The 23,367-nt window shown below is 41.5% G+C and overlaps 1 protein-coding gene across 2 annotated transcripts in view; it reads right to left on the minus strand.

Annotated features, from left to right (window-relative positions):
• Positions 1–6,138: 6,138 nt before the first annotated feature.
• TBC1D9 (TBC1 domain family member 9) overlaps positions 6,139–23,367 on the minus strand; it is a 39,660-nt gene continuing 22,431 nt past the window's right edge. The window contains exons 8-21 of one of the 2 annotated variants that reach the window (XM_075287979.1): positions 23,079–23,249; positions 21,310–21,460; positions 21,007–21,221; positions 19,700–19,817; positions 18,879–19,164; positions 16,591–16,720; positions 15,228–15,326; positions 14,097–14,165; positions 12,279–12,519; positions 11,898–11,963; positions 11,614–11,700; positions 9,147–9,221; positions 8,929–9,029; positions 6,139–7,777 (exon numbers count right to left, since the gene is read on the minus strand). In XM_075287979.1, the coding sequence (XP_075144080.1) occupies positions 7,076–7,777; positions 8,929–9,029; positions 9,147–9,221; positions 11,614–11,700; positions 11,898–11,963; positions 12,279–12,519; positions 14,097–14,165; positions 15,228–15,326; positions 16,591–16,720; positions 18,879–19,164; positions 19,700–19,817; positions 21,007–21,221; positions 21,310–21,460; positions 23,079–23,249 (2,511 nt within the window). In that variant the 3' untranslated portion in view covers positions 6,139–7,075. The remainder of the gene's footprint in view (positions 7,778–8,928; positions 9,030–9,146; positions 9,222–11,613; positions 11,701–11,897; positions 11,964–12,278; positions 12,520–14,096; positions 14,166–15,227; positions 15,327–16,590; positions 16,721–18,878; positions 19,165–19,699; positions 19,818–21,006; positions 21,222–21,309; positions 21,461–23,078; positions 23,250–23,367) is intronic. The other variant, XM_075287980.1, reaches the window with a different exon arrangement.

Consider the following 23,367-nt stretch of genomic DNA (forward strand, 5'->3'; position numbering starts at 1 on the left):
GTGTTAGGGTCACTAATACAGGTGGTAGGGAAAAAAAGGAACTGGGAGACTTCTTTAATTGGCTCAAAGGATGAGAATTAACAGGAAAAAGTGTGGTAGGTGCGGGGTCACTGCTGCTTGGGGGCTGGTTGATTATTTCCTGATGAATTATATCAGTTTTGTCATGGAAATAAGAGGCCAGGTTCTCAGCACAGAGGTCTCCGATAGGCACCTGCACCTTGGGTGTAAGTAAAGGAGTGAAAGTTTTCAGAGAAAATGCTCCTTTAGGGTTATTGGAGAGAGAAAAGAAGAGAGTGATTAAATACCATTGTCTGGCGAGGTGAAGGGCAGAGCTATAAAGCAAGCATAAACTTGAAATGGAGGAAGTCTAAAGGTATACGTGATTTTTCTCCACCGAACTTCGGCACACAGCACTTAAGAAAACATATGTGGTGTGTGCCAGGGTCGAAAGATTCCAGAGGGTGGGGGGGAAAGCTGCTTCTTCTTTAAAGAGTCATATTATAGTGACTGGTGAGACAGAATAGTGAAGGAATGGGGGCAGTGAGGACTGTAGAGTGTCAGAGATGCTGGGTGTTAATGGTACATAGATTATATGGCCCTATAGGGATTATATCTATAATTGGTTGGTGTCTGAAGCAGTGGCGGATCCAGGGTTTGTGGGGCCCTGGGCAATTGACTTTGGCGGGGCCCTACTTACTGGGGGGGGGGTCTCGCACTTCTAACCTGTACTTCCCAACTGTTGAAGACTAGATAGAGGGAACAAAATGTGCGGCGCGCTGAGCGCGCCGCAGCAAATTAGGCCCCGCCCACTTTTATGTTGACTCCGCCCATTCTCATTCAATTTTTCATGTGATTCCACACAGTATAATCCTCCTACAGTCACCCGTAAATTATATGTCCCCCCTCCATCTCTCCCCCATTTTCATATACACCCTTCATCTACCCCTAGTTTCATGTCCCCCCCTCTATCTCTGTCCCCAGTTTCATGCCATTCTCCCCCTTTATCTGCCCACAGTTTCATTTCCCCCCGTCTCTGCCCCAGTGTCATGCCGTTCTCCCCCTTCATCTGCCCCAGTGTCATGCCGTTCCCCCCCTTCATCTGCCCCAGTGTCATGCCGTTCTCCCCCCTTTCATCTGCCCCAGTGTCATGCCGTTCTCCCCCCTTCATCTGCCCCAGTGTCATGCCGTTCTCCCCCCCTTCATCTGCCCCAGTGTCATGCCGTTCTCCCCCCCTTCATCTGCCCCAGTGTCATGCCGTTCTCCCCCCCTTCATCTGCCCCAGTGTCATGCCGTTCTCCCCCCCTTCATCTGCCCCAGTGTCATGCCGTTCTCCCCCCCTTCATTTGCCCCAGTGTCATGCCGTTCTCCCCCCTCCATCTGCCCCAGTGCCATGCCGTTCTCCCCCTCCATCTGCCCCAGTACCATGCCGTTCTCCCTCCTCCATCTGCCCCAGTGTCATGCTGTTCTCTCCCCCTCCATCTGCCCCAGTGCCATGCTGTTCTCTCCCCCTCCATCTGCCCCAGTGCCATGCTGTTCTCCCCCCCCCTCCATCTGCCCCAGTGTCATGCCGTTCTCCCCCTCCATCTGCCCCAGTGTCATACTGTTCTCTCCCCCTCCATCTGCCCCAGTGTCATGCTGGTCTCACACTCACGCGCACACACACTCACCATTCCTCGTTCCCTCGCAGCTCTCTCCCTCATACACATATTGTAGCCGCGATGTGATGACGTCATGACATTGCGGCTACAAATGCCGGAGGCCGGAGCTCAGCGTTAAAGCAGGAGCTGACAGCTCCGGCTTTAAACACCTATGCATTCAGCGCATCCGCGTCCTACCGCCGATGCGCTGAATACATAGGCGTTTAAAGCAGGAGCTGTGAGCTGAGCTCCTGCTTTAACGCTGAGCTCAGTTGGAGTCGGGACATGCCGACCGGGACCATTTTGTTAGGTCCCGGCAGCGCCGCGGGGCCCCGCTAAGCGCGGGGCCCCGGGCGATTGCCCGGCTCGCCTGGCCCTGGATCTGCCCCTGGTCTGAAGGAAAGAAAGTACTGATGGTAAAAGAAAGAAGACTATGATTGGAAAATGGGAGAGAAGAGCTAGCACATTTATAAAACTGAAGAGTCAATGGAATACCAGATCAATCATATTGCCATCTTTATGACCAAAAGAAGTGGTTGAAACAGAGGCCGCTGGGAAGACAGGACTCTTAAGTCCTTCCTGCCAGTGACCTTTTTAGATTTTTGACTCCCCTCCTTCCAAACCCCATAACTTTATTATTCTGTTCGCATAAAGCAATCTGCCATACAAATGAATGACAAGTTTGGAAGCCCTCAATTGACTCCTGGCTCTCATGCCTAGGGGATACCAGCCCCGGATCTCACCGAAGTGCCGCCAGCAAAATGGCTCGGCTCCTGAGCCACAGCCATATTTAAATACCCAATGTGGATATTAAAGTCTCCAACTGGGTACAGTAGATCACAGCTACTTGTAGGGAGGGTGGGCAGGAGAGTCTGATGGTGTGGACCTCAAATCTAAGTGAGGTTATTGGGGGAAGGACTTAAAAATGCAGTGAAGGGATAGAAGTATGACTACACCTCCAACCTGTCCTTTAGGCCTTGAAGAATGGGAGAACTGTAGTACCATAAGACAGCAGCAGGGGAGGCAGTATCAGATTGCTGGACCAGGTTTCAATGAGTGCTAGTAAATAAAGAGATTTAGTAATATTTAGAATAAATCATGACTATACTTAAAGGGATTCTACCATTAAAGCAACTTTTTATTCTAAATTACCCCGTCGGAATAGCCTTAAGAAAGGCTATTCGTCTCCTACCTTTAGATGTGGTCTCCGTTGCGCCGTTCCTTAGAAATACCGGTACTTACCGGTATGCTAATGAGGTCTCGGCAGCAATGGGGGCGTCACAAGGTATAAGACCCAGAGTATAATGTCCCATAGTGGCCGCAGAGTATAATGATTGGAGGCCCTGGAAAGGTGATCATAAAAGCCTTACTTACCTCTCCTGGGCTTCGGTGCAGGTCTTCAGGTCTCTTCAATGACATCATGGCTTGACCCACATGACTGCTGGGCTCAAATTACAGTTCAGTCATATCACCTGAAGACTGCTACTGGAGTCAAGGAAAGTTCTCTTTTTTAATATTTTTATAAAATTTTTGAATAGACAGTACATGAGTAATATTATTAATGCAAAACATTGAGTCTGTATAACAAGGTGAGAAACTTAACATATATATAATAGGTCAAATAGTGAAGAGATATACATATAGAAAATACCATATGAACATGAGGTCGAAGAGACTAAGGCAGACCAGCCTCTACTGGTGGAAATGAGTCATTTGTAGGGTGATAGGAATTAGGATGACTCCAGTTTTTTGTCCAATTTTTGGAGAGACTGAGTCTGGATAACCTATATCTACTCCATCTAGTTCATGCGTCAAGCGGTAAAGAACAGAAGGGGAAAGAGGGGGGAAAGGGTTGATTAAGGAGGACTGATGAGCTTAATACAGAGGGGAATGGTGTACAGATTTGAAGTGGGAGGTAGAGAGTGAATCAGCAACAAAAAGGTAGTGTGTGTGTGTGTGGGGGGGGGCTGGGGGGGCGGGCTCTGGTAGGCCTGGAAGTCATGGTTGCAAGTTTTTCCACAGTGATCAGATTTTCTCAAATTTATGATGGGTTCTGTTTTTCCAGCTTGAGATTTCCTCAAAACAGGATATCTGGTTGACTTTCCCTATCCATTCCAGTTTAGTTGGTGGGTCTTGTGAAAGCCATTTTGCTGGGATCTGTGAGTTTGCGGCCAAAATTAAGAGTGAGATCAAGTTTTTTTCTGGAGGGTTTATAGGATGTGGATGGTAAGGCTAGAAGACCCATTGAGTGTGAGGGAGTTTTTTTTCTATATGCTTGATCACCTTCCCTGGGCCAATAATTTGACTATAAATATCATTAATAAAATAGTTCAGGACATTTTTGGTCTGTACAAAATTGGCATGCAAACCTCACAAGATTCATCTTGGGAGATTTCACCCAACCAAAAATACTCTTGCTGTGACCCCAATTACATATCCCTGCTCCTCACCCAGCAGGCTCAGCTTACCCTTCAACCCTACAAGAGGGCCACTACAACCCAGATCACTGTCAGCATCGTCCTAATGCTGTTCTGATGTTGCTATACATTATATGAGAAGCATGGGGCCCCTAGAGGGCTAAAGGGGAGGCAGGAGAAGGGATCAGTATGTTAATAGGCTTTACCTGGCATAACCCACAGAAGGTTAAAAAAAAAAAAAAAAAAAAAAAAAAAAAAAAAAGTTTTGCCCAGAAAGGAAATAGGATTTAGCGGCTATACACATGGACAAATTTGTTGGTACCCCTTGTTTAAATGAAAGAAAAACCCACAATAGCCACAGAAATAACTTAAAGCTGACAAGATAAAAATTCTATGAATATGAACAAATGAAAGTCAGACATTGCTTTTCAACCACAATTATTTTTTTTTTTTAATAAACCTGATGAAACAGGCCTGGACAGAAATGATGGTTCCCTTAACTTAATATTTTGTGCAACCTTTTGAGGCAATCCCTGCCATCAGATGATTCCTGTAACTGTCAATGAGACTTCTGCACCTCTCAGCAGGTATTTTGGGCCACTCCTCATGAGTAAACGTCTCCACTTGTCTCGAGTTTGAAGGGTGCCTTTTCCAGATGCCATGATTTAGCTCCTTCCAAAGATGCTCAATAGGATTTGGATCACGACTCAGAAGCCCACTTCAGAATAGTCCTCTCTTCACAGAACACCTGGAGAAGCGATCCAGGCCAAGTATTGAAGTGGATGAAGGAGAACTTCACTGACATTCCTACAGGTAAGTAAAGAAACCCCTAAGCAATGAGCATAAGTGCCCAGTACACCCTGTGGACCTAGGTCTAGCCCCTATACAACGAGAATTAACCGCTATAGCCCCTAGGCAATGAGCATTAACCCCTCTATAGGGGGATACTGGTCATTTCCAGGGGATACTGCTCGTTGCATAGTGGCTATAGGGGTTAATGCTCGTTGCCTAGGGGCTATAGGGGTTAATGCTCATTGCTAGGGGGCTATAGGGGTTAATACTCATTGTATAGGGGCTAGACCTAGGTCCACTGGGCACTTATGCTCATTGCTTAGGGGTTTCTTTAATTATCTGTAGCAATATCAGTGAAGTTCTCCTTCATCCACTTCAATACTTTGCCTGGATCACTTCTCCAGGTCTTCTGTGAAGCCCTGTGAAGAGAGGACTGCCTGATCTCACGAGAACTCCTGAGATTACGCAGCAGAAGCAGCTCTGACACTGTCCACTGCTAATTGGACAGTGTTAGACTGACGTAGCTGCTTTCTTCATTGTCAGAAACGCCCTTCTGACAGTGAAGCCCTTAATTAACATACAGGGCGCCAGAATTAACAGGGCTCAGAGCTCCAAAATGAGGGGGGGCTACAGACATAATTCAAAGTGCACCAGAGTCTGTGCAGCTGCATCTATAACATGGGGCAGAAAGCTGCACAGGCTTGGAGTGGTGAAAGGTCCTCTTTAAAGAGTTCTAATCTCATATTACTTTATTATTCATAAGTGTTTGTAGACCCATAGTACGGCAGTGACTTATACGGTTCATATTCTGTATGTGCACAACTATCGTTCCTCAATAGCTTGAATGATCAAACTAAAATTATATGCAAGTGAACAATCCATAAGGGCTCGTTCACATCTGCGTTCTCCTCTCCGTACTGCAGGTTTCCGTTTCCTGCATAAAACAGAGGCAGGATACGGAAACCTGCAGGAGTCTCTCACCCATTCATTTGAATGGGTGAGAAAGATGTCCGGCCGTGAGCGTTTTATCCTCTCCACCACGAAACCGTGTTTTATAATCTGGACACAGAGTTGGACATGCAGTACTCTGTGTCCGGATAAAAAAAAAAAAAAAAAAAAAAAGTTTCGCTGCGGAGAGCATAAAACGCTCACCGCCGCTCACGGCCGGACCCGGTCTGTGGTTTCCGTCTTCTGGCATGCAGAAGACGGAAACCACAGAACGGAGTCCCTGAACGCTAATGTGAACCTAGCGGAAATTGGACAAATGATAGAAGACATTATGTCACGAACCCTTTTATTTATTGTAAACAGCAGAACGAAACAGCAGCATTGGTTTATCATTACATTTTCTTAACATCTAGGGGTTCAATATATATTTATACAATAATTACCAGAAATTAAAAATAGCTTAAAAAAATAAGACTTTCCAAATAAAAAAAAAAAGAAAAAAAAAAAGTATATATACACAGTAAATGCATTGGTACACGTTACAAAATGATGAAAAGTGGTAACATTTGTGCCCTCCACATCTCTTCACAACAAATCATCCTGGGATCCACCATAGACTTACAGCAATTGTCTTATTTTGGGGCACATGCCCAGATACACTTCTGCACCAATGACATCTGATGTAAACTAGAGGACAACTAAAAATTTGCTGCATGAAATGCATATTGATAAAATGAAAGAAAGACGGGTAATTCACCTTATAAAGAAGCTGGAAGTCAAAGTGCTGGAGCCCAATGGACAGCAAACCATAGCTCAGAGAGGGTTTGGGATATTGTATAATAAAGTGACAATGCATTCCCACTGACTGAATATATATCCAGGTTCATATAATGTATTTACAGGATTATTAAAAGACACAGGATGCAGTATGTTTAAAGAGAATATTGTGGCATGTTACCATATTTTGTGTCATCTACAGTCTTGTCGAATAGGGGACTCCTCATAACGTTACTATTTTTTGGGCTAGGTTAATATGCATTTATGTAGTCTAAAATCCTTAATTTATTATTCACAATAATCTGTACTCATGCCTATGTGATGGGTAGAACTTAGGGAAAGCATTAAAATCCATGAAATCCTCAGTCATTTGTAAATTGTGCATTTTTTTGGACTAAAATATTAAAACAGTTGAAGCGCTTCGTCGGACAAACTGGTTTAGGACAGTCGCTACTGAGAAATAAAAAATAATGACAATATTATTTACAGATACCATAGTGTTTTTCACCCAGAGATAGTGGCAATGTCATAGTCACTTGTGGAAGGGATAGCTTTGCCCATTGTTCTGACATTCTTAGCATTAGTTATTCTAGCCATCATGGACACTGGTTTTTCAAAGTATCTGACAATTGCTGTTTCAGTCAAAAGGGAAGCTAGGAATTGCTCAAATGTAACCGCCCAGTCTTGGTCCAGGCTAGTACTACCAGGCAAAGGCGCTTGGCGGTTATTCCGTACAAGGATAGTGTCATCACCAATATCTTCACATTGCAGTTTATCATCTTCATGAGACCCGGCACTCAGCACAGAGTATGAAGACATTGAACTATCGTCTTTTGTCTCGTCATCCGATATGAGCATAGAGGAGCAGGCCCCATTGTCTCTTGGAGAAGAGTCTTCGAGCTTGACCTCCTCCATTTGATCAGAGTTGATATCTTCTATATTCTCACTGGTAACAAGGTTGGTAGAGAAGGCTTCTGATTGCATATACTGGTATGTTTGGATGGGCTTCTTATTGATACTACATGGAGCCTCCTTGCTGCTGTGGCTAGCTATATCTTCTCTGGGCTGCAAAGAGATAAGTTTGCCCACCTCTCCAATCTCAAGCAGTAAGCTGGTCACTGTTGCCGTTGCATGATAGAGATCCTGCTCTCTTGGATCCTCACTAAACATATTGTACATGGTCTTACACAATTCAATAAACTGCCCCTATAAACAAACAAAGAAGAGATTTATTGAAGATCCATATATTGTGACCTAGTTTGCGTTGGCATCATTTAGCCCTTTGTTAATATTTTTGCTATTGTAGCCTTTTTTTCTTTCCTTTGATCAAAAACAATAATGCTCTATGGTATGGTTACATGGTGCACCCTTGAATATAACTTGTAGCAAGTTGCACATATTTATGAAAGGATGGACAGCACTCCAAAACTTGAGCTTGCTTCTTAAGTTTATTTGCAAAGTTTACATTCCATGATAAAGCACGTGGTTCCAACCACAACTTAATAAAGCAAGATATCATAGAATCCTAGGCATACAAGTGCAATGGTTTAGGAGCTTGCTGCTACATCATACTCCCTCACCTCCTCCTGTTTGGGTTCCCTACCAGGCCCATTTCTCCTGGGCCCTACACCATTTTTTCCCCCAATTTTGCAGCAGACACCTTTAACTTTTCAGCCCAAAACAATTCACTTGACTAGCTACGTTTCTATAATATCTTGCTCTAAGTTATGGTTGAAACCATGTACTTTATTATAGACTAACATTTGCAAATAAACATAACAAGCAAGCTAAATTTTGGAGTGCTGTCCATTAGGGTTGAGCAATAGGGATCGTAAAAGATCGGATTCCAATCGGCAATTGAGTAAATTTCACGATCGCGTTCGGAATACTGACTCGATCTTTTCCAGTGGGATCGAGATTGGAGGTTCTCAAGATCGGCTCAACCCTAAAAGTGACTTTTCCCATAGAGAAACATTAACTAGGGTTGAGGATCGGGATCGGAAAAGATCGGATTCCGATCGGCAATCGAGCAAATTTCATGATCGGCTGGTAAATGATCGGAAATCGGATTTTAAAAATAGATCTTGAAGTCTCAAGATCGGCTCGTCCCTAATGTCCATCCTTTCATAATATATTTGTTTTTGATTTGGAATACATGCACCCATCTACAGCCTGTGGAGAGTGGTTTGTTTGCATTTCCTGTTAAGGCACATACCCTCAAGCACCTCCCTAACCTTGCCAATGGCTAAAATACTGCTTGTATATAGTCTTTTTACAACTGCATTGCTGTATGCTATACAGCTAAAAAGTATACTAACAATACACAACAAAGATCAGCTGAGCCATTAAGGAAATACCTGGTTCAACTTGGGCAATTCTTTAGTATCTTTTTGTTTAGATCGGTTCTCTTGCGCCCACATCCGCAGATAATTTCGGTTATCCTGACTTGTTTTCTTAACTAATGGATAAAAATTAAACAAGATGTATTAGCATTTCAGTAGCATAAAAATACAATAGTACAACATTAAATGCTCTACTACAAGCACGACAGACATGGTGGACAGCCAGGTGTTACCTTTAGCGGTTTTAAGACTGACTGCAACAAAGCCTTCTTCTGTCCTTTTCTTGCTTCTCATATCAAGTGCAGCAACTTCATGACAACATGGGAAATTAAGAAACATCTCTTAGATGTCTTGCTGCAGCATATTGTGAACAGTATGTCACCTAGATAGCCGACACCCACTAATTGTACCACAAGTGCAACCAAATGATTAAACCTTTATCCTTGTAGTGTAATCTAATATACAGTATATATATATATATATATATATATATATATATATATATATATATATATATACACACACATACATACATACATACACACACACACTGGAGGCATAGGGACTGCTTCCTCATTTTTTTTTGCGGGGGTGGGTGGGGGGCTTGAAATGGGCTGAGTTCTCTTGCTCCTTTGCTGTTAAGACAATCATTTCAGCTAACTTCAGTTTGCTGATAAAGGCTCAGACAGGGTGTGTTATCTCTATATGTAAACACAAAGCTATCATTCAGTTTACTGCAAGTCCTGTGTAATGTAATTTCATTTACTGTGCATATTATTTGAGGGGTTTGTCCATGCAAAACTTTTAAAGTAAAAAACAAAAAAAAAAAAAAAAAAAAAAACACACACACCACACCACACAACGCATACTCACCTGTCCTCATTGCGCCAATTTCATCCCGCAACTCCCAGGTCTAGTGATGTGCTAAAGCCACTGATTGGTCTCAGCAGTCATGTGAATGCCCAGACCAATCATTGAAATAAGCAGGCATCAGGAAGAGGACCCATGATGTCACACAAATTCACATGAAATTCAGTCAAATGACTGCGGAGGCCAATCAGTGGCTTTAGCACAATGCCAGAAGACACCACAGGAACAGATGATCCACAGAACATTAGGGACAGGTTTTTTTTTTGGTTTTTTTTTACTGCCCCCAGCTTAAACTTTAAAATGGCTGTCCATTTTTGCTGAGACAACTCCTTTCAATTTCTAGTAATGGTAATAGGCATGGTAAAGGCAATGTTTATATCTACTGTGAGGTATTTCATAGTGTCCTGATCAAACAGTCAAAACCCACCCACCATCTTATTGAAGAATACAGGAAGCGAGAAGAAAGGACAACTGCTGAGAGAGAAAGATGGAAAAACCCCTTTAAGAAATACAATTTTCAATTTCTTGCAGGCATAATGAGGAGCATGGCAACTTTACTCTGCATTTGGCACAAGCACCTGAAATTATCCCAGCACATACATTGAATGCATTAACAGGGCTCCGTTTACCCAAGGAGTACCAGAAGTTTGTCCTTTTGGCATTTGTTCAGCGGTATACACAAATGCTTTTTTTCTTCAAATGTACCAAATAGCATTTTTATGTGCGCAGTGTAGTGTAGAAACATCGCGCAAAGAAATTTAGACAGATTTACATTTAGTTTGCCTTTAAATCCTAGGAGCTAAAATGTGCCACTATACAAGGAGAAGCTACATTCAGTGCATACTCAATGGACACATATATGAATATGCAGTAAGCCCTGACTGTAGGTAGACAGAACATGAAGCACAGTTTGTATAAGTGCTGAAGCCCTGCAGAGGTATTGCAAAATGGTAAAAATAACTAGCTACAACAAGGCTGCCATTGCAACTACTGAGAAGCTGACTACAACATTCATCGAAAACACTCAGAATTACACCTGTTAATGGGGGTATGGAGGGAGTGAGCGCTATTTTACCAACATTGTTCAAAGAAGCAAGGGAAAACAGTTATTGTAAGGCAAAAGCTTTGCCAAAGGAAAAGCTCCCTATTTACTATGGGATCTGTAACTGCCAATAAGGCTTGGGCTACATGGAGACATTGGAGACTGAGTGAAACCATTCACTGTCCATTAGCTTCAGTTAACTCAGTCTTGCATGTTGCCTCAACCAAGAAACTGACTGCAAAAATGTCAAAGCTGGCCTGGTTGCTACAATACTTGAGTGACATCCCAACCATATTTACCTTCATTAGCTTTTGTGTCACTGCCAATCACAAAAACAAATGTATATCCCACTCAAATATACATGCCTTCACAGAGGTTCTGGGGAATATGCAAATCTGTTTTCCAGGATGTAAAATTAGGAAAATGTCTCTGCTCGCTGCTTCTAGGACAGCCCCCTTAAACATCAGACATGGCTTTTTCAGACAGCCTAATAACACGATGCGGGATTATTGCCAAAAGGAACAGACTCCTTTTGGAATAGATATACTAGTTTGGCAATAATCCTGGATCGTGGTATTAGGCTATCTGAAAAAGCCATGCCTGATGTTTAAGGGAGCTGTCCTAGAGGCAGCAAGCAGAGGCATAATTTTCCTAATTTCATCCTAGAAAACAGATTTGCGTATTCCCCAGTGGAGCAAAAATGGCTTGTAAGTCTCCATACGCCTGCAAAGGTGCACTCTCCTTAAGGAGTTTTCTTGGTCCCTGACCCTTCACAGAGGTTGACATACCATGGCTACACTCAGGTGCGATGTCTTCAAAGAAGTACTGTGTGGCTTCAAATGCAGAATCTGGTTCATCTTGGTCTGGTGACAGGTCTGAAATGGTCAATAATACAATATCAATATGTAGAGCAAAGGTCTCTGCAATGGACACTCATAACAGATCTATGATCCCTTTATACAAAGAATGAAGGTGCAAGAGTTGTAAACCTTCATCTTATCTTCAGTTATGTTACTTTATCCACATATGCCGGAAATATGTGATGGTTGACGTAATGATCAGAAGAACTCACCAGTAAATAGGTGCATTCTATACAACAGCTTCAGTTTTTCTGAGAGGTCACCATGGCAGGTCACACCTGAGGACATTAATACTCATTACCAAAAATAAACCAATGTGTAATAGCAAAAAAAATATATTCTCTGTATGTTCCTGCTGTTTGCATACATGCTGTATGTAACAAAGGTGAACCAGCCATTAAACTGTGTTTTGTGTGTCTTATAATTTACTGGGATATGACAATTTTGTCCAATAGAGGTCACCATCTTAATTAAGAAATACAATTATATTGCATGCATTGATTGCTTATTTCATTGGTGTGAAAGGCATACAATGATGTGTAAAAAAAACCAAACACAACACAAAACAAACATAGTCCAACCAAAAAACTCACTTAATCCTGACACGAACTCTCGGAAGTTGATTAAACCGTCACCATTTTCATCTAGAAGCCTAAAGACACGAGAGGCCATGATATCTGTGCGTGCACCATGTGCCCATGGAAAGAGTAGGACAAACAAATTCTTGAACTGTTGAAAGTCTATGCGGTACTGCTCAAGATAGGGCAAGGATGGGTCATGGCGCTCTATGGAACTGGTAGTACCTCCCCAGTAGCAGCTGGTCAGGTGCTCAGCCTGAAAACACATGGAAAGAGTCATATATAAGAAAAGAGAAAGCTAAGATGACAATTGTAAATTACTTGCTGTGGTTTTGTATTGATCAAGCACATGCACATCTTTCTAGCTAGATATGTATATATACAGTATAATAAGTTTTTTTCTAAATTTTATCATTTTCCCTGTCTCCCAATAGTTTTCTAAAATGGCAAAATCGGCCCTTTCACCCAACATTGATATGAGGATACATGCAACTCTTTATAGTCATAATATAGTCTATACACGCAGCACTATATCTGATTTCTAAACAACCCCATCTTAGCTATTCTTCACTGTACCAATGCAAATGATGCCAGTCCTGGACACCTGCAATCTGCCCTATTGTTTTTAAATTCTTGATATATATTGGCTTTCTCCATGAAGATCATGGACATTACGACTAGTACATCTTCTGGCAAGATGAAGCAACAATCCTATAAAGTATAGTTTCTGCTCCTGGATTACCCCTCCACAAATGCTGTCATCCCCTGTATTTGCTAGATTTTTTTCCTTTTTCTTTTAAATTAATTTTTATTGAGATTTTCAACGAAGAAAGAGTAACAAATAAAGAGACATCTGCCAGAATAAACAGCAGTCAATACAAACAACTGAACAAAAAAAAACAAAAAAAAAAAACACACACACGGAAAGACTTGACATCGGAATTATGGTAAATCAATGACAAAAAAAAAAATTTAAAAAAAAAAAAAAAAAAAAAAAAAAAAAAAAGGAGAAGAGGAAGAGTGAAGAGTAGGGAAAGTAGAGGGGGAGAGATCAGAAACCGTGAGTACAACAGTAAGTACCCCATGGCGCCCAAATAACTCTGAAGTTCTCTACAGTATTATTTAGAGAGGCCGTAAGGGATTCCAAGCATTTAACATCCTTAATACGGGCCAGAAGAAAGGGGAATGAAGGCGGCTGAGTGTTCTTTCATTGACGGACTATAAGGGATTTAGCTGCAGTACATATATACAAAAATAGCAAGGATGAGGTTTTGCTCAGAGAGCAGGGAGTGAGATTGAGGAGGTAGACCAATGGGTCTAGTGGGAGAGCATGAACTTCTAGCCAGAAAGGACGGATCAAACAACAATCCCAAAAAATGTGATAGAGAGTCCCTAGACCGGAAAGGCATCTCCAGCAAACCGAGGGAATATTGGGATTAAGGGTGTGGAGGAGAGCCGGAATGTGGTACCAGTGAAATAAGATCTTATACTGGGTCTCAATAGGTAATACAAGAGAATTTGAGGGCCACATAATTCTACATAGAGCAAATTAGAGTCCTGAACAAATCATTCATGTGTAAAAAAAGAAAAATTTATATATATTATACGGTATACATAATATCAATGATTAGTGATTGTCAATGCAGTTCACCAATGTCTGTGCCATTATTTATCCCCCGAGAGAGGGTTGCACAATGTATAAGTTATACATAAAGGCAATGGTATTATTGGACATCAACTGCCGCACTGTGTCATTCTGCTGTTCATCCATCACAATTCATTGTTTGACTTCACCACTGAGTTTTGCTTAGAAGATAAGATTTTAATAAATACCTTAAAAAGTGCATACAGCTCTTCCAGCTCATCGACAGTAAATGCTGAGTCAATCACAATAGTGCGGACCTAATAGGGCAGACAGAGAAAGGCATTACCAAGCGTTATTTGTAGACCGCACAGTTGCACTTGATGATACTTTTAGTTGCACATTATAATTGCATTCAAAGCAGTTTTCTACAGATGACCATTACACAGCTTTTTATCTCAACCTGTGTTCAGCCAACAACTATTAGCCTCCATGTCCCTGATAACACAAGTATTTGGACATTTGTAGACCTTTGTCTTTATGGTTGATCCATATTTACAGCTTTATTGTTTATAAAACTAATTCTAAAGCGGTTTACACATTTTATAATATACTTCCACAAAATCAGAATAAGCCCGAAACATGGTAGCACGGCCTATTGTATACTGCCAGCTTATTAGAAAAGGTATCAGATACAGGTGGATGACAAGTTCTTAGGGGAATTTATTAGTTAATCATTCTTGAAATGGACCCATCAGGTGATTTACGTGACTCAGAAATATATGATAGAGCGAATGCACAGAATTCTGCCAATCACCAATCATGGGTGGAGTAATCAGGACTCCCATGGTCTTTCCTAGGTGTCCTGTCAGAATTTAACCTGCTTTCAACTTTGAAATCCTGTTTTGCATTATATAGCTAGATAGATTATTATTATTTATATAGCACCATTAATTCCTTTACATTTGGATATAACAGACCTCCCTCAATCATGTCCTGCTCTTGGATAGGGCACCGAACACTACACAACAGGTTCACGTTTAAGGTCATTGCGGAGTATCCTTTACAGTTGGAAGGGTTACAGCTTGTGAACAAACTAAAATTCTAAATTTTAATTGTACTACTTCTATAAGCAATAGGGCAAACCACAGATCTTACTCTGAAAAACTCAACCCATCCCAGCTTTTGCTTTGAATGGTCATGTAATTATTCTATCCATAAAGTTTATATTCCTTGAAGTGACTACTAATGCATTTGGCTGACCAAACGTTCTCCAGGCAATACCTGCTGACTACATAGGGTTTATGAACCTGAGAAAGAAACCGCAGGAAAAACTCAAAACACAGTTGCAATATTTCCACTACTTTAAAGCAATGCCTTACCACATTTCGCTTTGTATTGTCCTCAAGAGTCTGGATCACCTTTAACCTTTGCTTAAATCTCATTTGTTCTATAAGATCTGCCCGTATAGAGCCAAATTTCTAAAAAAGAAAAAAAAAAAAGGAGTGTAAGAGCAATACATTCCAGCAGTATGTATAAACCATGTGACACCACACAAGTGACATCTAGTGGACTTTTCAGAAATCTACATCTGTGTACTGCATAATGTTTCATTGTAGCAAAAGTATTTGTAATTGTAGGATTAATTTAAACAATAAGACATTTTTAAAGCAGACTATGGCCTTCACTTTCTAATGTTGCTTTTGAGATGCACAAAAGTAAAAAAAAAGTGTTACAGTGCAGCCCATTCAAGATAGTGTCCCAAAACACTCAGTGATATTTATATAATCTGATAAGATGAATTAAAACTATATTGTGTGTGGCCCTTCATATTACAATAACCATGTGTGGCAGCACAATTCATTGATTATTGGTACAATATAATAAATCTGTATACATGTTCCGCAGACGAGATGGAGGGAACTGGAGGATGGGAGTAGTAGTGCCACCAGATTGGTTGAGGGCACTCGGCCTCTCTTCTCAGCTTAATCTCAGCTTAGCCCATAGGTCGGACACAGATGAGGGGGTCCTGCCGTACTACTTAATGGTAGTTCCCCAGGGGCACTTCCAGTTGAAAAGGAAGGGGGGGGGGGGGGGGGGGGGAGTCTCTACTCTGAGTCAGGGTGATGGTGTTTGAAAGGGCCCAGACGGTAAGGCGGGAGCGACTCATTGAGGCAGTTGTGCAGTTGAAACAGGTTTAACTTTTACTCAGCAACTGAACAATGAAACAAGCAGCTTCCAAATGGGGGTTGTAGTCTCCCACTGTTCAACTTTCCCAGCCTTGGTCTTGAGGGGATGCCTCCTTGAGCAGCAGATACTGGAGGTTGTACTTCAGGGTAGTCCTGGCAGGGGTGTGTTACCTTTAATTACCCTTCACTCCTGGCACAATGTCCTAGCGATTAACAACGGATCTCCCTGTCTCAGTCTCAAATTGAGCCTTCAGTGAAGTCAAAACCATCAGGACTTCTTGTCACAGAGCTCACCCTGCTATATCTAGTCACCACAAACTCTTAGACTGATACTCCAACAGTCCCCTGAAGACTTTCATCTCCCAGACCTGTGATAGGACAGGACTGTACTAAATGTAGGGGGTGAACAGTGGGGAAACCAGCAGGGAAAATATACAAGGGAGAGCTACAAAACAAACATTTAACATGTAACATATAGACAAGACGTACAAACATACTGAGAGGCACAAAGACAAACTATAGAAGCAGGAGCACGCTGGGATGCTGCATACAGTACCTGATAAGAGGAGGCAATGAGAGCAAAAATGTCCACTTCTGGGTACCGCTCCAAGTCATCAGTGAGCAGGGAATGCAGGTGAGGAATTGGGGGTAATGTGCTGTCTTTATTACTCACACTATCTAGATACCTTTGTAAAAAAAAAAAAAAAAAAGTACAGTTAATGTGGAGTCTAGCTATGGTCAGGGCTATTTTAACCATATGTCTGTACAGCCATCCAGGATATAGCAGGGCACCTATTGCCTGGAATGGCAGAACTGTGTTATTTTAAATTCTATCTGCATCATCAGAGCACAGAACACACCACCACTCAGGCTGTGACTATTGCCATCTACAGCAAGGAGCACATTGGAGACCGCAATAGAGAGACAGTACTGTGGGAGTGGGGCTAGGTGAGTATAACTTTCATTTAGGTGGCGTGACCTGTGTGGAAGTCATAATAGGGCATTATACTATGTAAAGGAAGCTAATGCAACATTATGCAAGGATCTAATGCTGGGGCATTATAAAGGTCTGGGTCCACTAACAAGGGATACTATGTGGGGAACAACTTAGGGAGCATTATGTGTCTGGGGGCACTAAGGAGACATATTACATGGGGCCATTAGGAGGAAATATATTGTGTGAGGGACACGAAGGAAGTACTATACTGTATGTGGCATCTGATGAGCTGATTACCGGGCTGTGACTAACGAGCAGCACCTGCGTCACATGACAATGGACGGTAAATCACATGACCATGGTCAGAGTTTTATCCACTAAGAGGTAAGCAGAATGAATGATAGCAAGCCGAAATCTAAAGACCATGAGGAATTGATACAGAAAGTATATTGGAAAATTGTATATCCTTTTATCCATTTCAAAAATTGCACTTTCAAATATTCAAAACAGAAGTTTATTAACTCACTAGTTTAGGTTCCTGCAATACTAAGGCTGCTACATGCAGCCAGTACTTAGAGAAACATTTGACAGGACCACTGTGCGCCATTGTGAGAACACAACTTAAATGGCCGCAGGTACAAAGACCAGCTCTTCAGTCTTAAAGGGGATATTTATATTCACAATAAAGGGGTTCTCACAAAAATAGCCATATTTAAATCTGTAGAAAATTAAACATTTCTGCAAACCTAAGTAATTCTTCCAGGTTCATAAACCCTAGCAGTAATTAAAAGTTTTAAAGATTTTATCTAACCATCTTGGCAAGACAAAAGATTGTCACTGCTATTAGATAAGACTATGAACGCAGGAACCTTCTATGATTTGTGAGTTGTCAGAAAACCCAGCCACAATTTCCTTATTGTGGACAGATTATCAGACAGGGGCCACAAGAAAACAATCCGGCCACAATAAGAAAATCATGATTGGGTTTCTGACAAGTGGCAGAACATAGAAAGTTAATGCATTCATGGTTGTATCTATTGATATACAACCAAGGCAACCGACATTTACCCCAAAGAGGATTACAGAATATCTTTAAAACGCTGCAACATTTTTTGAAGTTACTTGAAAAAATAAATTATGTTGAACTTTTAATGGTCTAAAATTTAAGAATAGTTGTATTCATGGGAAAACACCTTTAGGCCGGGGACCCACGGGATGTAAACTCCACGATTTTTCTGCGGCGGAAACGCTGCGGGAAAAATCGCAGCGTTTTACAGTGCAAGCAAAGGGGATGGGATTCATGTGAATCCCTTGCCCACTTTATGGAAAAAAAAAAAAAAAAACAGTGCGGACACGCTGCGATTTGCAAAGCCTGTCTTTTTTTTTTTTAAATGTAGATTGTAAGCCCCACATAGAGCTCACAATGTACATTTTTTTCCCTATCAGTATGTCTTTTTTTGGAATATGGGATGGAAACTCCTTGTTTGCTTGGTTTTTCACCCTTGGCGGGATTTGAACACCAGGACCCAAGTGCTGCAAGGCTGCAGTGCTAACCACTGAGCCATCATGTAGCCCCTCCAAAGCCTGTCATTTTGACAGTGCCTGGGCATATACCGGGTAAGCAGATAGCAGAAAGTGCACTGAATTCAGCTGCTCATGGTTTCTATGACTACTTGCTTGAGAATTACAGAGACCATGTCCCCTCTACATACACAAAAACAACTTGCATCTCATTTTTGTCTTAGAGCAGAGAGAACTAGGATCGAAACCCAAATTTCCACTGTATATCCTGTTGTATATGCTAAGAGGGTTGTTAAGAGGACCATTAAAGGAAATATGTTGCACTGGTTAAAGGCTTTAAAATATGAACACCTCAAAAATACAGAAACCAAAAAACTGTATCATACCTTCCAAGTACAGTCATGGCTTCTCCATCATCTTTACAGTTGAGGAGCTTGTCAACATTGGCCTCCAATACAGCAAGTGCAAGCTGAAATATGACCTTGATGCCTTCATAGAAGAAACAATCCACAACTACCACAGCACTTTCAAAAGGCATCACACTGAGAAAAAGTGTGAGAAACCATGAGAGGGAGATGGTGGAAATCACCCCCAAGTCCTGCATACAGTCATAAAGCTGAGGCACATAATCGTGGGCCAAGTCTTCAAACACTCCCTGATCCACCAGAGCTCCTGGGGGTACATAGGAAACAAATGAACTGGAGTACATACAGATTACTGATACATACATGAAATTTACTGTACAAATACAGTTGTGGCTACATTGTATGACAATATTCTCAATTGAGGAGTCCCCCCACCCCCACCAGAGGCTGGGGAAAGTAACAAAAACCACCACACACACACAAACACACACATGTTCCCGGTGCTCCAGAATGCCAGGAAGCTGACCAGTTCCTTGGTGCTCTGAGGGCTTACTCTGTCAGAAATCCCCAATTAGTGGCCTTCACAGCCTAAAGAAAGGAACCTGAATATCACAGTTGAGGTATGCAAGTGACATCCCATGTCTTTTCCTTAGGTCACTAGTTCGTCACATGTGGTAGGGACTTCCACTGGAACAAGCCCTAGGACTGGACAGCAGCCTGGGACACCGGAGCACCAGGGACAGTATTGGGCAAGTATTGTTCTTGCTCTAGGTGCACAAGCAATTTTGGATGTTACAGAGGATTCAGTTCAACATAAGAACCAAAATAGTTTCAGTACCCACCAACAACCCTGGTATTGTAGTAGTCAGGAAGCATACGTTCACAGAGAGCCACGAGTAACCAGAAGGCTTCTTCTTCCTTGGCATACAAAAGTAGTACTGAGGTAACAATATTCATTGCCTAACCAGAAAAATAAATATAAAACAGGTCAATAAGAAACACAATATGAATAGTTCTATGTAAACACATATTAGTGGGACCGATTGTGCGTATATCCATTAAATGTTATAATTTAGGTATTCCTGCTATTTATATGTTTTTCTTTATACTTTGTGCTTTTTTCAATTAAAACTTTTTGCCAAACCCAATAGCAGAGGAAGAGGATGACTGTGGTACGAGGTAAAGGTCAGATAGTCTCTCCTACGTTTGTCTCCTATATATTGTTGCAAGTGAAGCTCTCCTTCAAGAACTGAGATATATATACACATGTATAGATTTCAAAGACACACTACATGAAATGCACTAATAGAAAATAAATTTCCTTTACGTTAGTGGGTCATGGACTACATGGTTTGCAGACTGATTCTGCTGCAGTCATCTAATTCATAGGAAAATGAAACAGAGGAAACCAAAAGGCAGCATAATCTGCTGACAGCGCCACAATAACACCCACAGAAGACTCTTGGGACAAAGCAACTACATTTTGCATATAATACCGGTATACGTGTGGAAACAAACTTATTCTATTGTGGCAAAAACAATTATATGACATGAAAGTCATTACAGATATTTAGAAGTTATTTTTCTGGCAGTTTAAGGCTCTGTTCAACCTTTGGAGACCAAATTCTATGATGGAGCACAAATCTATATCATGGTGTGTTGGCTTTGTGCCCAACTATTCAGAATTCTAATTTAGCAAGAAAACAGTACCCTGCATCAAAACCCAAAACAAGATTAGCGCAGTCATTAGTTTACCAATAACCTTTATCAAGTTGTAATATATAGAGATGATCACTTCTCTCAAATGTCTCAACATCTGGTACTTTTTACGTTTCATAAATAATGGCCACCTTAAAACCTGATTTGCCATATACTGACTGCCAAGGAGGTTCTAGTTGTGGTGGCCATTTATACAACGAAGGCCTGAGCTTAGTTTCACAGAGAATGAGATCGCTCTCCACGGACCTCAAGTAGGCAGAGATCTATGGGGGATACTGGGACCTTCACTTCACGCATCCAACTGGGCAAGACTGTTGCATTTTACTTACATGACCTCTTGGATGACAAAACTCACTGCTTGCATTGAGTTTTGTCATTTTATTGAGTTTTGCCTTCTGCCAATTTTTGCATTTTGGTTATTAGACCTTACCTGACAGTATCCAATGTTTGGATTCCTAAAAGCATAGGCAGTAAGGACTCTCCTCAAGGCAGAAATCCCAATCTCGTTTTGGAATGCAGGATGTTCTGGAAGGGAACGGTGCAAATCCCTTTCTATCTCCTCTGTGGCAAGGTTGTACAGACCCATAGACTTCTCGACCAGCTCCTCATAATAACCAGGGTGTGTTGCCATTTCATTAATAGCTCCTAATAACAGAATGCTTGTCAAAGAAAAGAAGTGCGACAATAAAAGTAATCCTGCGCACAATATATCTGCACAATTGTGCCCACTTACCAGAGAACAGTAGCCAGAGCTCTCCCCGCATACTCTCTGGGATGCCTTTCAGCACCAGGTCTCTTGTTTTCTGAGTGCGATACATGCAGATACCTTGCCCATATTCTGAAAAATGTACCTTCCATGCTTGCTCCTTAAGAAATTCTTTGGCCTTTGAAGACAAGTATATCAGTATTCCATGCTTGTAAGATATACATGCTTTAAGTATTCTTTGTTATCTCATCTTACAAATTCTTTATATATAATAAGTACAGACATACTGATCTTTCAATTCAGTCATCTCCATGCTATGGTTTTTCACAGACATCAGATGTCCTATACAAGAACAGTACGCTTGTAACAGACTCCTGGTCACTGTGTAGAAAACCTCTGTCTGTGATCCAGTCCATTGGTAATTGTGATCTAGGAGAACCATTAGAACCAGTCCCTTGCATACTAAGTTTAGTTGTCCACTTAAAAGGGGATCTTCAAGATTGAACATCGATGACTAAGATAGTGATACAGAGATGCTCTTCAGATAGAGAGCGGTCCATGTAATGGTGACCCAAGTCCTCCACAACAAAAGCTGCTCATACAGCTCAGCTCTCTATTCTAGCTCATATAGGGGGCCCAAGCACAGAACCCATTTATAATGTCCAGATGTTAAAAAAAAAAAAAAAAAAAAAAAAAGCTTAAAGCCAGAGGTCAACCACTTTATTATTGCAACCACTTTATTGTAAATATATTTGCATATTTGTGGTTTAAAAGACCTTTTTTTGTATATGAGAGCATTTGCACGACTGTAGGTTCCTGTATGAACTCTTGTACATTAAGACTAAGAAATGCAATGGTTATTACGATACACCCGAGCTTATTCAGGGAATATGAGGTGCAAGGCTATTTGGCAAAAAAGGTTTCCGCTAAAAGGTCACAGTACATAAAATAGAATATACTTAAGACTATTCCATCACCATTTCACTTTTTAGAATTTCCTTTATACAAGAGTCTTCCAATGAAGGTAAAACAAAGGCAAACGTACAATAAGTGCTACCTGTGCAGCTATACTGGCATCCAGTAGATGGAGAGGGAGTAGTGCACTGCCACCACTGTGTCCTATAGTCTTTTAGATGTAAAGAATGAGTTACACAAAGCATTAGAGAGACAAACAGGGTCTCTATGATGAGTTATTGGATAAGAGAGTCTGATATACAGTTTTTTTGCACATGATGGGGGAAAAGGGGGGGGGGGGGGGTAAACTGCTGTCCGTCTGTGCCCCTAGGTAAAGCAATGGACTTGTGAACATTTGACGGCATTAAAATTAGGTTAGTCACAGATCCGCCGCTGCGGCTGCTTTGTCTGCCAACCAATTGCCTTGGCACAGTCAATCGCTCTTTGTAGTCACGTACTATGCTCACTTTACACCAGTCATGTAACAGTGTGTAACAGCCTTGCTCTGTAAATTAGCTTTTCTAGCTTTCTAAGACAACTAGCAGCTTTTTAATATGGGATATAATATATTCAGTGTAAGAAATTGCTGAGAATGAGATTCTTAATCTGTACACAATTGTGATACATTTTTGCCATCATTACCGCCGGAGCCTGTCAGCAGAAACCATTAACGGACTCATTTTCCTCAGACATCAATGGCTTGATTGAGAATTTAAGCCTCATTAAAACAAGTTATGTAACCAATATATGACATGACTAGTGATCGGAGTTGTCAGCTTCACACTCTGTACCCTAGAACTGTCTTCAGGATTTGTGCTGAGTCAGAGTTTACTGCCACTTACCAATTTAGGATTGAATTCCTCTGGTGACCTCCTACGATACATTGTCATTAACGTTTGTGTGGCTGTTGGGGCGCTGTTGCCATTGAAGTTCATGTGTCGGTCCCCATCGGCTTCAAATCTCAGTCTGTGATGAGGACTGCAGGAAACAAAACCGGCAGCCCCGGAGTCAGCCTGTAGACACGAGTGGGCGCAGGTTACAAAAAACATAAGTGCATACATACAGGTTATAATCTCTAATCAATTGATAGAATGGTGTTGTATGTACAGAAAAAAAAAAAAAAAAAAAGTC

The sequence above is a fragment of the Leptodactylus fuscus genome, chromosome 1, assembly GCF_031893055.1.
Source record: "Leptodactylus fuscus isolate aLepFus1 chromosome 1, aLepFus1.hap2, whole genome shotgun sequence".
Taxonomy (NCBI): Eukaryota; Metazoa; Chordata; class Amphibia; order Anura; family Leptodactylidae; genus Leptodactylus; species Leptodactylus fuscus.